This window comes from Arachis ipaensis, chromosome B2 (assembly GCF_059453495.1).
Source record: "Arachis ipaensis isolate K30076 ecotype BB chromosome B2, ASM5945349v1, whole genome shotgun sequence".
In the NCBI taxonomy this organism is placed as follows: domain Eukaryota; kingdom Viridiplantae; phylum Streptophyta; class Magnoliopsida; order Fabales; family Fabaceae; genus Arachis; species Arachis ipaensis.
This window is the reverse complement of record NC_142437.1, coordinates 124,024,903-124,043,713: the sequence shown is the minus strand read 5'-3', so window position 1 is coordinate 124,043,713 and position 18,811 is coordinate 124,024,903. Positions and strand designations below refer to the sequence as shown.

Here is an 18,811-nt window from a genome sequence, read left to right as displayed (position 1 = left end):
AGATTTGTTATAAAATATAAAAATAACAGATAAAACGGCCGGATAAACAAATTTAACCACTACAATGAAAGATACTATGAACTAATTAAATAAATGATCCAATTTTGAAATTTAATTATATCTATGTCTTGAACAACCAATTTTACATATGCATGATGATATAACTAATGTAGGAATAATATAGTTGAAAGAACCAGAAGCTTGAGACCTTAATTTTCTAAAAGTAGCATTTATATAAAGTAAGATCATAATTCAAACATATATAGAGCAGCACCATGACAAAATTGATATATATGTAGGCCATAGTGATTAATTAAATAATTAATTAGTGTTTGCATTGTCAACTCGCATGCTGTTTTCTCAGTTATTAGTGGAGGTGTAGGAACTTGTTGCTGGCTTAAGTTGAAAATTCTGAGAACAATCTATTTCATTTTTATTTTATTTTTTTTATTTAAAAAAATATTTTGCTACTTTGTTTCTATCTTTTTAAAAATTGAATATAAAAAATATAATATTTTTGGTCCTATGCAAATATGAGAGAAGTTAGTGTAAGATCAAAATTCTTTTCGTTTTGCTTAAGAATCTCAAGAATTAAAGTCATTTTTACAAAACACATTTTATTTTCGTATAAAGAACATGCATACATTATAAAAAAAATTGGTAGATAGCGACGGATATTTAGCGACGGGTTTTTTCAATCGCTGCTAAATAGAGTCTGCCAGCGGTTATTATTGTTATTATTTATGTAAATTAAACCAAGCAGAAGCAGTACATGCAAGGATGAGTTTGTTGACTTTCTTCAACAAATTTGGCTCTTTGCTGCTGTTTTAATTTGTAATGTAAGCATCCCTTTATCTCAATGAGGAAAGATTCTGTTTTTTTTCTTGTTAATCACTTTAGACATTGAAGAACACAAACATTATTAGTGGGTGTAATTAACTCCACCATCAATCTAGAAAACTGTTCCTTTCTTACTCTTAAAGTCATAAAAAAAAACTACACTCTTCTAGTCTTCTTCCATTATTGACCAACAAGCTTGGTATTTTTCCTCCAACATTTTCTCAATTTTCTTATCTAACAAAATTTTAATAGTACTATATATTGAATTTAAAAATGTTATATTTACAACAAATATTATTAATGACTATATATCTTATATATGTATATATGTATTTATTTGCATATTTTTAATATATATTTTATATTTTATTATATATTTTATACTAATAACAGATTTAATAGCGGCTTTTTTTTAATATATATATGTAAGATGATTGATTAAATTTTAACTAAACTAACTATTTAGTTTTAAAAGGTACATACATATGAAACAAATTTATCTTGTATAAAATTTAAAATCAATTTATTTCTTGAAAAATATACGTCTGTGAGTATATTATTGTTACTTTAAGACATATATGGCTGCTATCTAATATATAATAGTCCTTTTACTGTCATGAATATATTAATTGATTAAATACACTAAATACTAAATTGATTATTCCCTATATGGTTATATGTATATATTTCAATCATTAAACTCATGTTAAAAATATTTTAAGAACCACACTAATTTTATATGTTCTTTTAATAAGGAACTATATATGTAAATATGTAGCTAGTTAGTAGTGTTAATTAGGGTTGGAAGTGAGACGAATTGAGTCGAGTTAGATCAAACTCAAGTTCGGCTCACAAAAATTGAGTTTGGTTTACGGCTCGACACATTGATAATAATCGAGCCTATTTTTTAAGCTCAAGCTCGACTCACCGAAAGCTCACGAGCTGGCTCAAATAATAGGAAATAATCTATAATTTTATATCAATAAATTATAACTTATATATTTAAAAAATTAAAAAGATCAATTTTATATATTGTCTATCTATCAATAAATTATAAATTTTTTATTTATGTTCTACATCAAAATTATATGTAAAAAATAAATATACAATTTTAAATAATTAAGATCATTAATATATATAATATTAAAAGTATAGATTATATATATATATATATAATCGAGCCAACTCATGAGCTAATGAGCTGGATTTATCCAAACTCAAGTTCGGCTCATTTAATTTATAAGTTTAATTCCAAACTCAAGTTCGACTCACCAGCTCACGAGTTCAGCTTATCGAGTTATTAATGGTTCTAGTTCGAATTGGCTCAACGACAAATTTGACTCACTTCCAGCACTAGGATTAATCTTCATTATTCATATAGTCAAATCCGAAATATTTGATCAAAATAAAAATCAAATTAAACCATTTTAATCATTTAATAAGTGTTAAAAATGATTTTGAAGAAGTGTATGGTAACTAAAGGAAACCATTGCATGGCCGGTTGCAAGATGGTGACACTTGCATTTCAATGGTTGGACGGCCACCACCCACCATTGTTGCATCTTTAAACTTATTTATTTATTTTATTTTAACAGTAATATTGCGGAGATAAAAAAACAAACAAAGTTTATCTTTTTTAATATATATTAATTATTATAATAATTAATAAATATTAAATAAAATAATTTTTTTTATTGTTTTTGATTAATTTATTTTGGTGGTCAAATATTTCTATTATTTTAATAGAGTTTATTTTAATGTGTTGGAATTCTTAATTGGATATGAATATGAGAACATTTACAATAGAGTATTTTTAGAGTTTTATTTTTTATATTTTTAAAAAGTGAATTGATTGTAAAATTAAAATTTACATTAGAATTTACTAATGAAATAAAATCAGTATCATCTTAGAAATATGGTATTATCTTGATGAAAAATTAATAAAATTTTATTACTCATATAATTAATTATATTGATGAAATAATTAAAAATAATATAAAATTTTAACTAAATTAAGATTAAGTATTGGAAGGACAAATTTTATTTTTAATTTTAAATCATTATTTATAACATATAATTTTACAAATATTTATATGTCATTTTATAAAACTCAAAATAAAATTAAAATTAGAACTAGCATTTAAGATAATCTGAATATAAATATTTATATATGAAGAAAGATATTTAGTTATGTATTTAAATTCGTTTATATTGTTCAAAATAATATTGTTTCAAAAAAGGGGAAAATGCTTATGAAATTCAAGACTTAAAAAGTAAAAACACTATTTATGTTTTGATACTTGTATACACAAGAAGATGATAAATTAAATAATAACAAGAAAATTAAAATTTGTGAAGGTATTGTATATATTATTTGTATTATGTGTTATTCCATATCATTCAATGTTTCAAGGATTGTATTATTTGTATTATCATAATAAGAAAATATAATTCCGTATCATTTTATACTCGATATATGCTAACTTGAGAGTAGGTCAGTAGTTGGGATAATTTTTTAGATGTTTTAAGGATAAATGTGAGTTTTTTCTTCCACCTCTATTTTACTTATATTTTGATACATAAGTAAGTAAAGTAACAGTATAGATTATTTCTATTATTCTCTAAAATTAAAATTTTAAATTTGAAAAAAAAACCTACGCTTCCTTTGAATTAATATCTCTCTTTTTTTCCAACATTGATGATATGTTACAGCATAAATAACAAAATAAAACAAAATTCTCATTTACTCTTAAAAATTATCAAAAGTATACAAAATTTCCCCACAACTCGGTTTCAAGTTCTTTGTAACACCAAAAGAAATATAAAAAAAAAAAAATCTTTCATGATATATTAAAAATCAATTATTATATATATATATATATATACACATATTGATTCATACATTTTAAGTAAATAATTAGTCATTAGAATAATTAAATGTATTATATATATAGTCAAATATTATAACAGTAGTATAAATGATTTTTTTTTATAAAATATCAAATATATATTTTTATATGCGATGACTAATTAGTGATTAATTTTTTATTTAGATATAATATGATAGAAAAATACTTTATACTCAATATATACTATTGTTCTATCAGTCATAAAATATATAGGAAACATTTCAAGTGCACCAGAAATATTAGTGTTCTAATTTTTTTAACCGTTGATTCGAATTATAAAAAATATATATAATATATTAATTGAAATTAATGGTTAAAACAACTGGTGCACTGATACTTTCCGGTGCACTTAAAATATTTCCAAACATATATAGTATTGTAGTCCTATTAAACATTGAAGATTTTCTTCATATCATGTTGGCTTTTAGTTAGCTTTCGGCATAAACGCCAGTCGCCAAAGCACGTTTACCTATAGAAGTAAACAAAAATCTAATGCAAATATAGATAGTTCTCTATAAATAGTCATCATGTGCCATAATTGCGTTTTGAAAAAAAAAAAAATCCAGAACCTTTCTTTAATTTTTGGCCGGTTGGAACTTGGAATGAAACACTTTGAAGATATATAGGATCATGAACTCATGGTTTGAATTAAAATATATTATTTTTTAATACGGTGATATATAAAATAAGTAAAAAATAGTAAATTAATAGGTCTCTTGTTTTATAAATTTTTCATTTTTTTTTTGTTTTTTTAAATGTGGGACTAATTTCATACACTTCATAGTTGTAACATTAACAAATTTTTAGATTTTTTTCTTGTGACTGAAAATAACACAAGGAAAAAGGATCTAAGAGAAAGAGTAGTACTTCTCTCTAATAATAATGTCTAAAGTCTAAACTATTAGCAGGCAACAACCACTCCAGGTACACCTGCTTGATTAAAGCAGCAGTTTTAGCCATTAAATTCGCCGCTCTTTTTGTTGTACGCTGGATGAGTACTACCGTAACTATCCAATTATGCTAGAGCATCTCTTTGATTTTGTCAAGCAGATCAAAGTCAGTCCTAATTATGCTGGTTGTGTCTCACGAAACAAGAAGAAACGCATCAAGATTATTAGTTTTCACATATGACCTCTTTGCACTCGCAATCCCAAACCATGACAAGCAGAGAACACTAGAAAGAGGTATACTAGCAGAACAATCTTTTATCCAAATTTTCATGCTGTCTCTAATAATACACCCAAAGCCAGCTAATTGCTCATTTTCAAAGATGCTTGCATCGCAGTTCACTTTACAGACATTCATTGAAAGTGGTTCCTAGTTATATTGCAAAGAAGAAGGAATATATTTTTGGGTGATAATGACATTAGAGAAATCTCGAGCAGCATGTTTAGCCAAGTGAACAATTTTTTTCCTACTCCATGGATCATCTTGATGGAAAATGTCATTGTTCCTATCCCTCCAAATCCATCAAAAGGCCGTTGCAAAGAGGAGCGCATTTTTGTTGAGATTAGAACGAATCCAAGACACAAAATCCAAACCAGAATTCACATCGGTCATTCCCAAGTTTAAGCTAATCCAAATCTGACGAGCTTTTTGGCAAGTCCTAAAGCAATGGTTAATATCCTATAGAGTAAGATAACATCTCTAACAAAAATAAGAAGTAGCAAGACCTCTTTAAAACCGGCAAAGTCAGAGCAGACATCTTATTTTCTCCGGTATTCTCAAGCGCCAAAACCAAAGCCAACTTTCATTATCATTCCAACCAAATTTCGTCTTCAATAGCCGCTCATACCCGCTTTTAGTAAAGTAGGTGAGAATATTTGAGTTTGTTCAGAACCAACCTGTTTTATCTCCTACCTGCTTGATAGGATCAAAGAGCATCAAATCAAGTTTGATTTCTTCCGGAGTCATTGTGCAAAGAATATCCCACCGCCAATGTCCATAGTGCTAGACATCTTCTAACTTCAAGAGAGAATCAGAAATGTGTACAAAAGGAACCAAAGGAGCTAGCGTTTCAGATGGTCGCCAAGCATGATACCCAAAGGATTGAGACATCTTGCCTATACACCATTCAAAACGATCACAAAACTTTTCTATTGTCTTATAAATTGCTTGCCAAGTACTTGAAACATTATTAGAAAAATTGGGTGAAAAGCAAGAATCTCTAGATAAATATTTTGCCAATATAATCCTTACCCAAAGCTTATATTTATTTTGCAGTAAGTAATTGCTAAACAAGCTTTTCTAATAAAACAAAATTCACACATTAAGTATTTCTAATTTCCAAACCTCCATATTTTTTTGGAATGGCAATTTTGTTCCACTTGACCAAACTTAAGCAATGCTCTCTCACTTTTCCCTTCTACAAAAATTGTCTAAACACAGAATCAATTTTTTGACAAATTGAAGTAAAAAAAAAAAAAGAATCACTTACATCTAGTAAATAGAAAAAAAATTAGACTCTAATAATCTTTTTTATTTTTATTTTTTATTTTTCAGTCAAATTTTATTTCCATATTTTTTGGAGACGTGGCAAAAATATCTATTCTACTATTATTATTATTATTTGAGATGGATAAATTTACGCACACTGTGTATTGATTCTATCTACTATTTGATTCAATTTAACTAAGTATTCTTTAAAAGTTGTACAATATTCAGTTTTTTATTACAATAATTAAAAAAAAAAATAAAACAAACACATCTAAAAATTATAAATAGATTTAGTATTTTTTTTAAATTAAATACACATTCAAAATACAAAATAAATAAAACTAAAATTTAAAATTTTAATTTTAATTTTAAATTTCTATTTCAGATTTAATATATTTAATTATTAATATAATATAATTTAAATACACATCCAAAAATCAAATTAATTAGAATTCAAAATTTTGAATTTAAAATTATAAAATAAATCTTAAACCATCTTAAATCACTAGTAAAATCTTCGCTCCGTAAAGATCCAGAGCTGCAGCACCTCCCCCTCCTCATCTGTAGCCGCTTTCGTCTTCTCCCCGCATTGCGCACTCCTCTACGACGATCTCCTCATTCGGCGACGCGCTCCTCCCTGCAACGCGCACTTCCCCTGCGCACACCCCCGCGCCTCCTCCATCCATGAGCTCCTCTCCGTCCCTGGTCTCCTCCCTTGCGCCACGCACAACCGCCCCTTTCTCCCGCGTCTACCCTGTTTCCTCCCCCACGTCGCACTCCTTCTGTCTCTGGTATTTTTGCTTGTAAAATTCTAAAAAAATTTGGTTGAGTTCATTCATGAAGATATGTTATCCTTTTTTTTCGCTTAATAAAAAGTTCTATTTTTTAAAATTTATATATAATATTGGAAGTGTCTGTGTTTAAGTGTGTGTTTGGATTACGTTTTGCAAACGGAAGTTTGTATAAAATTAATTTTGTAGAATTGATTTTAATCAAAAGTGAGTTAGTATTAACGTGGTTTATGTTTGGTAATTTTTATTCAAAATGGATTATAGTAAACTAAATATTGTTTAGATTATATTATTCAAAATCACTTTTAGATAAAAAATTACAGAAAAGGACATGAATATGAATAATTATTTTATGTTATCTTATAATTTTATTTTAAATATTTAAATAAATTTTAATATTTTTTTAGTACTCTCAATATTCTTTATTACTCTAATAGAATTAATAGAATCATAATACAAAATAAAAAAATATTTCATACAAAAAAGAAAAACAATAACAGTAAAAGAACTCATATAAAAAAAATAAAAATTTTATAAAAAAAAATAATATACATAAGAGAGTATTAGAAAAAAGTATTATAAAAAAAAATAAACATATGAATAACGAAGGACATAATTGGTACATAGAATATAATGTTCAATCTAACGTGAAAAGGTGAACGGAGCTAAGAAGCAATAGCTCAAATGGCATAATCTTCCCATACTCAATAAAGAGGTTGCGAGTTCGAGTCTCCATATCTTTCGTAAAAAAAGAAAAGGTGAACGAAAAAGCTAGAATTTGTAACTTTTAGTAAACGTGTGGGTTGAAGAGAGCTCCTCTCTCTGGTTAGCTTTTGGTTAACTGGTTAGTAAAACAGAAGAAATCCAATTCAAGTAGACGAAGAAGCGAAAGTTCCAAAGGAAGCAATAATCAGTCACTTTCGTTTTCATTTTCACTAAGGAACACACTTTTCTTCCCCATTTACAAAATACCCCCAGTTGCTTAGAAAAAGGTAACTACAACTGTATATCTCTCATTTGTTTTCATTTGGTTTAATCTTTTATTTTTGTTCATCGAAAAAAATGAGGTAACAGGAGAACTGAGCTTTGTTTAGGATTTGAGACAGACTCACTTGCAATTTTTTTTTAAACTTTTTTCGTTGGGTTCCCACTACTCCCATGAAACCCACCTCTCAAAAAACAGTGCCGATCTACGCACCAGAACAGGAACACCCCCAGATACCCACTCATGGTGATGGAGCAATTGCATGTTCCAAATTCACAACTTTTATGGAAAAAAAACAAAAGGTCCTGTATTGGGTTAGTAACTGAAGGTGGAATCAAAAACATTGTTGGTGAAAATAGTGAAGCTTGTGTAAAGACAGTATCTGGTGATCTTCCTGCACTTGATCATGAGTTTTTCTCAACTTATAACCACCATGCAAGAGAATGCAGCATCAGCTAATTTGAATGCAACCCAATCAGATAATGGATCGATGAATCCAGGTTTTTTTTCATTGGATTCACAGATCAACTACAACAGAGCAGTAGTGAATACTTCTTTAGTTCTTTTTCTATTTAACAACTAATAATGATAATGACAACTAGATAGATTATTTAGTAGTTTATTAGTGTTTATTCTGTAAATTCTATGGTGAATACTTCTTTAGTTCTTTTTCTATTTATGTACGAAGTTAATTTTTATTTGCATGAGTACAGATGCATACATATGAGTACAACTTTATTTGCATTACTAGATATCTTATACATTTTTTTTAAAAAAATCATCTTTTGTCATTACAGACACATCGTTGGTTGGTTGCTCACAAATTGCATTATTGTCAATGAATATGGAAAAAAATAATCCTGTGGGAGAATTTGATGTTGCTTGCACACCAATAAAGATGGATGCCATCCAGGTAGAAAGCACACCACAATCAAAACAAAAGAGAAGAAAGCACCGTCCCAAGATCATTGTAGAAGGCACACCAAAACGAACTCCAAAGTCAGCTGAAGAAAAGAATGTTCAGTTCAAAGAAAACTCAACTGGCAAGAGAAAATATGTGAGAAGAAAAGGAATAAACAAGACCCCTACTACTCCAGCAGAAGAAACAATTAAAGACTTCACACCAGAATCCACAAAAAAGTCTTGTAAAAGGACTTCATTTGACAGATTTGCTGGCACTGAAAATGCAACAGCAGACAAAGACAGTGAAGTTGGAGACAACATAAATGTAAGTCTTCTGAAAGAGGCATCAAAGTCATCGAGAGGAAGGAGAAAATCAGAAGAGAGTCAACCTGTCAAGAGGAAGTATATAAGGAAAAAAACATTATCACACGAAGAATGTATTCCAACAGCAGAAGGGACAGCAGCAAGTTGTGACAAAGAAGCTCAAGATCCATCGCAAAGCAATCCTACTGTGGCCCAACCAATAGAAAAGACGACCAAGAAGAGGGGCCGGAAGAAGAAAACGCCCAACATATCTTATCCAACAGAGGCCACAGTAGAATTCAGTGAAGCATTAATATGTGGACCTAACACAGGATCAAGAAGTAATAAGAAATCCAAAGAAGAAAGCTCTACAAGTGGACAAAATTCAAATGCATGTATCAACCAAAGAAGTGACATGATGAACATTGTCCATAGTCATGACACTTTCACACGGCAAGGAGATTTTTGCATATTATTACCCGTAGACACACAAGTTCAGAATACATCCGTTAAGAGGATGAGATATAGCAGAAGAAATGCAACAAATAAGGTTAGTACTCCTACACTTATAATCAAAATTCTAACATTAATGCATTTGATTATGATCAAAATTGTTTCATTAATCAGATATCATATGATCATGAACAGTCAACTGAAGATATCAAAATGTCAAGTATATTTTCTCCAAAAAGCACTTCGCATGAGACAAAGCCCATTGTCAATTGCAGTTTTGAAGATAACAAAAACAAAAGAGATCAGACAACTGGGAATGAAGAGAGTTCAAATACTAATGGCAGGAATATCATTGGGGTACATCATAATAATTTGTCTTTATACAGAACGCAAATTGAAACAGCAAGTACTTCTGCCACAACTAATCTAAATGGAGTAAAAATGACATTTTCTCCGCAAGATGCGCGCAGGCTTGATTACGCATCCAGTTCTGACAGTTCTGAATATAATTCTGATTATGACAAGTTTATTAAGTTCATCTCAAGAGTGCGAAGTTGGGAAGAACAAATATCAGAAAATGCAATGGACAAATCATTAGGTATTTCAATTGAATTATTGATTTGTGTCAACATTATATACATATAAAAAATATATTCTCACCAAAAATTTTTTGCATTGCAGATATTTCTGATGTAGATGCTATAACAAAGCAATTTAAAAAATTGAAAATCAAAACACAAGAGAATGCGGTATAAACTGAAAAAATCAAAACAAAGGGAAGTTCTATTTTGTTAGCACTCATATGTTTGATTTAGGAGTTGTAATGTTAACTTAATTTGGATGTGTCAATACTTAATTTTGGATGTGTTTATGTTGTTCATTATGTTCTTATGTATGTATATAAGTTTTTTTTACATGAGTTTTGGATGTGTTGATAAAATATTTAGAATGCATTCTTATAATTTTGGATGTGTTTTGAGTTTAATTTTTTCTGTGTTTAATATATAATTTAGAACTACAATGACACTAATTTAGATGTGTTAATACATAATTTTAAATGTGTTTATGTTTATTTAATCTTAGACGTGTTTTTGACATGGTTTTGAATGTTTTGAATAAAAAACATAATTGAAGTGAGTTTAATTGATTTTAAAAACTTTATTAATTTTTAAAAAATTAGTACACGAAAAGTTATTACGAGTTTTATGGTTTAATTTGTAAAAAATGAATGTATTGCAAGTGGTTACAAATTTTACGGTGATAAATATTCAAAATAAAAGTGGTACCTTAAAAATAGAAAATATGATTAATTAAAAAATTAAAATAATAAAATATTAAATTAAAAGCTGAATAAAGACTGAATTTTATTGTCTAAGTAGCATTTTTTTTATTTTACTATTTGATTATTGTCAAAGTTCAAATTAAGACTTAACGAAGTAAAGGATTTGAATTTTTTAAATTTTGGATTTCATTTGAGAATATCAAATGTAATTTTTTTATCATTTATTTTATAGGTAGAAAAAAAATATATAAAAAAATTATTTAAAAATAAAAGATTATATTTTATCTTTTTAAATAAAATCTAAAAATTAGAGAATTCTTCGTATTAAGACCATATCTGCTACTATAATTAAAATTTAAGAGTTAAGAGTGTTCTCTTTTTGGGTATTGCAAATTTGCAGCGGGGAGAGTTGAGTATTTAATTATTGTTGATTATCCTTTCATAGTTTTATATATATATATATATATATTTTTTTTTTCATAGTTTTATATTTGGGTCATTATTTCTTCGTCGTTGGTTTTTTTCACTTGGGCCTTATTGGTCCTATTTTGTATATCTAATAGAACTATCCAGCCCAAGGGTTCGAAGTCCTCTTTTTGGACTGTAGCCCATCTAAGTTTGGCCTGAATGTTATAAGAAAACAATTATTTACAGACCAAAAACTGTTAAATTATATATTGTCGTATTACTAAAAATAACTAACTTTTAAATTTAATAGTCTTTTAAACATATAAATTCAATTAAATTAATGTGCAAAATTTTTACCATGTCCAAAAGTAAAATGTTAATATTCATATTAAGTATATAAAAAAAATAATTAGTTAAATAAAATATATATTAAAAATAAATTAAATAATATATAATATATATTTAGATATAAATTCATATTAGCCAATTAAAAAGTAAAAACTAATCCTATTCAATTAAATATTGAAATTTGAAAGCAACTTATTAATTAAGTACAAATTCTTAAATGGAGTTCGGAATACTTCATTTTTAGCCTATCAATTTAGGATAAGTCAATAGGGTGAAAAAAAGGGTAAAGTATTAAATTGATTTCTTATGTTGGGCGTCTTTAAGGTTTAAAGTGTCCTATTTGAATTCAAAAATTTTTTATTTAGCATCAATTTAGTCCCACAGTGAGGTCAAACTTAAATAATTAACGAAATGTCCTACATAACAACAGTACAAAAACAAAATCAATAATCTGGAGAACAAGTACAAGCTCAAGAGGCACAAAATCAACAGTTGATATGTAGGACGGTTGATTTTGTGCCTCTTGAGCTTGTACTTGTTCTCCAGATTATTGATTTTGTTTTTGTACTGTTGTTATGTAGGACATTCCGTTAATTATTTAACTTTAACGTCACTGTGGGACTAAATTGATGCTAAATGAAATATTTTTAGATTCAAATAGAACACTTTAAATCTTAAGGATCAAACCAGAATTACGCCCAAATATGGAGAACAATTTAGTAGGGGATAATCATGCATTCATGTCATGGAAGTTAAAGTCAAGGCAAAAACGAAGAAAGAAGTTGGTGGAAAGTATGTTACTAATGTGCATAGAATACATGCATAGAGTTAGAAGTTAGATCCATCCAAAATAGATATTTTATTAGATTAGATTGTGAATCTGCCAAAGTCCCCATGATCTTGGATAGTACAGTATCTATGTATCTATTTCATTGCTGATTGGCCAAACACATTACGTTCATGATTCCCCAATAATCTCCATCAAAACTAACACTAACCATTCATCAAACACCTACAAGGCATAAACAAAATTCACACTTTTACTTCCTTCCTTCTTCAACCCATGGCTGCATCTTTCAGTCTCTCCCACTTCTCACTCTCACTGCCTAACAAGGTCCCAAGAAGAAGAACAACAACATGTGTTTCCATTAGAGCCATGTCAGAAACAACTTCTTCTTCAGAAACAACTTCTTCTTCAGTAACATTTGCAGCTCCACCGAATTTCAAGCCTCCTGAACCAAAACGCTTTGCTGTGAGACCTGACAAGACCGCTGAGGTCTTTGGAGCTGTTCTTCCATTGCTCCTTCGCTTTGCTACTGGTGTTTTTGTTGCTGGGTAAGCGAATTTCTCTCTCAATTTTGTTTCTTTCTTTACAATGTAAATTCAAGTTTCAAATTTTCAACTGAGAAATGGAAATAGTATGAGAAAGCATGCTAATATTTTTTTTATGACATGTGTGGAATTATATAGCATTGGTTAGTTTTAGCAATTTGGGCACTTCAGATAGTTATGCTTTTCATTCTTCACTGTACTGTAATATAATATGAATCTGTATATATTATTTGTCCTTGTTAATTTGTGAAGATATTTCTGAAAGTTTTGAATAAAAATATCTATCATCCTGAGTGACTTTATCTATGATTTGAATATTTTGAAAGTGGCCAAATTTTCTGTCTATGCAGAGCTACCAATTTGTGAAGTTTAAGTTTATTTAAATCAAGTAGAAAATCATAAATAAGAAAAAGCTTATTTTTAATTATAATTTTCCTTATTGAATGCAAAAGGATTCTGCTGAACAATGGAGTGATTCATAATTTCACATTTTGTGTCAATTGAATATAGTTTGTGGTCTAAATACAAAGCAGTGTCTTACAACCTCAACCATAACTTTTGTGCTTATACATTTTGACCTGATTTTATTGAGGGATTTCTAAATGGACTGTGTTATTTTTGCACATATCAAAATATTGGCAGCAATTCCTTTTCTTCTTTTCTTTTTAGATTTTGTCGTGCCATCATTGCAGGTATTCTTTCTCATTTGTTTCAAAGGATGAAATTCCACCAAATCAGTATGCTTTGGAAGTTTCAGGTATCTCCTTCATTTTCTTATATGTTTGATGCTCATTGCAGCATCCTTGTTTACTCAGATCAATTGTTAAATAGAGTTATTTTTCTGGCTGATTGGCAAGTGTATGCCAAATTTCTGGTGGTTTTGGATTTCTAATCTTCCTTAGGGTATCTGCATTGTAAAGATCTTATATCAGCTCATTACTTTGTTTTCACTTGTATATATAGTTCGGAATATTTTCCATAAGTACTCATCCGATATCACAGCATAGTGATATTCAACAAATTCTTTTTTAATAAATAAAATCTTTGTCCTTCATTTACTGATAAATTTTGGTAGTTTGGTTTCAGGCTACAAGGTAAAAGAAACAGGGAAGTTAGGTCCTCGCCCAGAGAAGCCTATTGAGATATACGAATTCGAAGGGTACTATATATTTTCTCTGTCAACAGTTTCTCCATGCTGTGGATTTAGTTATTTTGTATTACTTATTGGATTGGATACTCCAATCTTCCTTTCTTTTACTTCCTTGCTGCTTTGCTCATTGCACCTTTTTTTGGCTTCTACTTTCCACTCTAACGAAAAAACTAATGTCATCTTTTCTTTTCTTTTTTTTTTTTAACTGTAATTATTCACTCTTGTGGATTGGATCCAGCTGTCCATTTTGTCGAAAGGTATGGATTTTTTTTAGTTTGGAAGATCTGTTTTCCTTCCCCCGAAGGATTTATTTATACTATAAATTTGGTCAAAAGATGCAATTTTTGTGTGTACTGATGTGGTAGACTTATCTGCAGGTTAGAGAAATTGTTGCCATTTTGGATCTTGATATTCTTTTTTATCCTTGTCCGAGAAATGGCCCGAACTTTCGTCCCAAGGTTGCTCAGATGGGCGGTAAACAGCAGTTTCCCTACATGGTAACTAAGACCAACTCCTTACTCCTTTAAGTGAAACAAACAACAAAACAAAAATCAGTAGTTTCTTATTATGATTTCTCAGATCTTTTGGAATGGAGGAGGAGAATCAGAAAGTCCATTAACCAAGTCTACTTTTATTGAACATCAATGCAAAATCAATATTGTAGCTTTTTATGAATCTTATAGGCACCTTAATTATAAATTTAAGAAATACTTAAGCTAAAAAGAGGTGCAAGTATCACATTCTCCATGCCCATGACAAGAGTTTGTTAAGTCAATTGCTGTTTTTGTTCTCTTCATACAGACCCATGTAAATAGTTTTTTAAATTTCTCTCCTTCTTCATGCTGTTAAAAAGTTTGGAATAATTTTTACTAGTTATGTTTGTTATGTATCTATTATCACTTACCTTATAATACCTCATGATGATTACTTTGTCTCTGAGAGAAATAAACAATTCTTCTCATGTTTCTTGCTTTTAGGTCGATCCAAACACAGGTGTTTCAATGTATGAATCAGATGACATAATTCGTTATTTGGTTGACAAATATGGTGCGTGTATTCATCTTTAAACCCTTTTTTTATGTTGTGTGCTTCTGTGCTTCTCTATTTTTTTTCATCCCATTTTAGTCATTACAAGTATTAGGGCATATTGATAATGACAATATGAGAAAAGATTGCCACCATAAGCATAAAAGAATGGCAAATATAGATATATGGAACACAAATATTTATACTAGATACAAGCATGATACAATACTAACAATGTTTAGAAGTTACAAAATATATGGCTTTAGTATCATATATAAAATTGGTAAATAAACAACATGAATCACAAACTTTTAACTAAAAAGAGAGGAATACTAATCTCAGTTATCCATGCATCATAGCTAGGTATATACATTTTCTTATTCTTCATCACTTAGAAAAATGGCAAGGTTAGGCAATTCCTTATTTTCCATTCCTAGAAACTCTCTTTCTGAATAGCTGCATGTATATCAGTATATGCTTAATAATTTAAACACTATAACATTGATCCACTCCATTTTTTAGGAACACTAATTTTTCCTTTAAGGTTGTCTTTAGGTGAATGCTAGCTTTTGAAAGCTATACACCAAAACCATCATAATTGTTGAGTGTTGAAACATTCATTATCTGTTCTGTAGGTGATGGAAGTGTTCCTATTACTTTGTCACTTGGAATTTTAACGGTTAGAACCTAACCTCACCTTCAATTTCCCCTCCTCCAAAGTAGTTGAACTATAATCCATGTTAATATCTAAATACTATTGTTTTTTCTGCAGACACTCACTGCTGGTCTTGGCTTGCTTGCTCGCGCCGGAAAGGTAGTGTTTCAACACTTTCTTTGTGTGTGAAAAGTAGCCATTTTCAAGAAATTCAAGGAAGGAGTTATTAGCATATATGCTATATCATCAAAGATTATTACAACTACCCTTTTCTTCTTTCTTTTTTTTTTCTTTCATGTCCAGGGATCAACTTATACTCCAGCAAAGTTACCACCAAAGCCACTTGTATTATGGGCATATGAGGTTTGTCGATGAAATACATTACATGCCATGCTTAACAAATTCAATATTTTTATCACTAAATTGCTCTCTATTTTTGACAGTAAATGATTCTTCAATTCAATATAAAACACACTCACATACACATAAATATCAAGAAAAATAATAAATAGATCTTGGTACAAAATTACCCCTGAATATTTATGCATATGTAAGCATGTTATTAGAAAAACTAACTAGTGTTATTTGGCATTACAAATTGATAATTATTCTAAAACCTTAACTACTTTGAAACATGACATATATATTAAAATCGAGTATATGTTTATAACCATGACACATCGACAATCTAGCCAAATCTTAATTTTGAAGTACTTGTTTCTTTCAGGGGTCTCCATTCTGCAAACTTGTACGCGAAGTAATCGTAGAATTGGAGCTACCACACTTGCTTATCAAGTAAAGTCCTTATTATCTGAGCTTCAAACTTTTCAGATTTAATATTCAATAGTGAACATCTTTCTGGGGTTGTAATAAAATATATTGTGTCTTTCTTCACGTTTTTTTTAATTATTATACAACTAAATATTATCTTGGTATGCAGCATTGTTTGTGATATAATTACTGGTTGGCTCTTGGGTGAAAATTTAATCAGGAATTTGGTATCTATAGCTGATGTCTCAAACATTCATAGTGATATCTAAAGAGTTAAAGTAATTGTTAATTTGTTATATTATATATCCACATCCTCTGCATTAAATCAGTAAGGTAAACATTTGTTTCATGCTATAAACTGATTCAGCATATAACTGAAAGGTTCATTTCATCCAGGTAGGACATATATGTAACATTTCAAGTTTATGTAACTACCCACAATTCGTTTGCATTTTTATTGGATGACTGTATAAATTTGTTTTACAATATTAACAAAATTAATCTCTCTGGTATATACCATCTTGTTTGTTCATGTTACTAACCTTAATATTTCATTGTAGTTGTGCTCGAGGTAGCCCGAAACGACAGATATTATATGAGAAAACTGGACATTTTCAGGTACTTGATTTATTCTGCTATAGTTAGTGAGTTTGTCTGTTGGTATTTTGATTATACTTCACATTGATTAATAGTTTCATGAAAGAGTGTTTAGTTAGTGGGATAGTGTTAATGTTATTGGTTATGCTTCACAGGCACCATTTTTGGAAGATCCAAACACGGGGATAGAAATGTTTGAGAGTGCAGAGATTATAGAGTATATAAAAGCAACTTATGCTCTTCAATGAGTGTTTGTTCTACTAATTAGGTCTAAGACTATATAGTATTTATCATTTATAAAGTGTACATATCTGAGTTTGGATTATGTGTTGAAGATCTCAATTGTCTAATAAGCTTGAACAAATTCAAATAAGTTCAGCTATGTTGTAATAAAAACAGTCAAAATTAACTTTTGATTTGATAAATTAAGCTGAACAATCAGGTTTAATTTTATAATGTTAACATTTATTATAAACATAATACTAAATCTTTTCTAAAAAGGTTAGTATCTTAGTAAATCACCCTACCCCCGAGTACCGATACAAATCTTCTTATTCATTTGACACTACACTCGAGTCATACAATACATTGCTCTTGGACGATGACTTAACTTTAGCACAGTATTATGTTTTGTTCATATCATAAAGATTTGATGAAGTTTTTATATTGATTGTTGGAAGTTTAACACAACCCTCCTCTTTTACAAAGGCTTGAGACTGACTATGTAACATAGGCAGAGTTAATAAAAGTATATGACAAATCGAAAACATATTATATGCAATGTCACTTAGTTTAAGGGTAGATCAATGTAATCTACCCTAAAATTTATCAAGTTAATTCTTAAGGACATCAAAGAAGGCACAAATGCACAATCACATGGTAGTAGGTGGGTTGGAGAATCAAATATCTCATCCAAAGGTCTGTTTGAAAAGGGGTAATGCTAGGTAGAAAAAAAAAGTCCGAACTTGTTTTATTTAGCATTAATTAATTATCTCAACAATTAATTAATGCTAAATAAGACAAGTTATGGCTGTTTTTGGCTAATTTTCTTTGGTTACCAAATATTTTTATTGAAAAGTATCATTGTCTCTAAAAGTATTATTTTTCTTCTAGCCATTGTAAGCATAAAGGTTCTCTTGGGGAAGGTTCATTTGGCTCTTGTCTTCTCCAATTATTCTTATGCTAAAAAGAATTTGTAGACTGACACAATCTCATTAGAAAATAATTGTATACTAATTATTAAATTCATGTAGCTTACAATCTGAATATAAATCAGAGGAAGGTAGTAACGAAGGAATAGAACTGACTGAGTCTAAGGCAGTTACAGAAAATAGCAACAATGCAATAGAGCTGACTGAATCCAAGGCAGCACTGTCAGTGTAAAACCGTTTTTATATATTCAATCACATAACACCATATGAATGGTCATCTAAGAGAACGGTTCTGATTGCACAACTGTGTAAAACGTTTTACACTTCTCATACATCAAAATTAAATTATATATAATGTAACCATGTATTAGCTAAGAGATCAATATCATTCTATCTCAGTATTCATTCATCACGGTTTACATTTTCATATTCTCTCTCTCTTTCTCTCTCTGCACAAATCTCATTGATTCA

At 29.3% G+C, this 18,811-nt stretch overlaps 2 protein-coding genes across 5 annotated transcripts; both read left to right on the top strand.

The window, feature by feature from the left end:
* The first annotated feature begins 7,838 nt into the window (after positions 1 to 7,838).
* Positions 7,839 to 10,498, top strand: LOC107628614 (uncharacterized). 4 transcript variants are annotated; one of them, XM_088505275.1, is made up of 4 exons: positions 7,839 to 7,968; positions 8,759 to 9,717; positions 9,816 to 10,218; positions 10,302 to 10,498. In XM_088505275.1, exons 2-4 carry the CDS (start codon positions 8,800 to 8,802, stop codon positions 10,373 to 10,375), a joined length of 1,395 nt encoding a protein of 464 aa, XP_088361401.1. In that variant the 5' UTR covers positions 7,839 to 7,968; positions 8,759 to 8,799; the 3' UTR covers positions 10,376 to 10,498. The 4 variants fall into 4 exon arrangements, with proteins under 4 accessions (XP_088361401.1, XP_088361400.1, XP_088361399.1 ...); XM_088505274.1 differs by having other exon boundaries at positions 9,795 to 10,218; XM_088505273.1 differs by lacking the exon at positions 7,839 to 7,968 and adding an exon at positions 8,228 to 8,461.
* Positions 10,499 to 12,441: 1,943 nt separating this feature from the next.
* LOC107626388 (Thioredoxin family protein) lies at positions 12,442 to 17,707 on the top strand. The gene is made up of 12 exons (XM_088504310.1): positions 12,442 to 12,993; positions 13,683 to 13,747; positions 14,077 to 14,149; positions 14,379 to 14,397; positions 14,518 to 14,637; positions 15,118 to 15,187; positions 15,802 to 15,845; positions 15,939 to 15,980; positions 16,125 to 16,184; positions 16,549 to 16,616; positions 17,153 to 17,210; positions 17,345 to 17,707. The coding sequence occupies exons 1-12, from the start codon at positions 12,722 to 12,724 to the stop codon at positions 17,435 to 17,437; spliced, it is 984 nt and encodes a 327-aa protein (XP_088360436.1). The 5' UTR covers positions 12,442 to 12,721; the 3' UTR covers positions 17,438 to 17,707.
* The last annotated feature ends 1,104 nt before the right edge of the window (positions 17,708 to 18,811 follow it).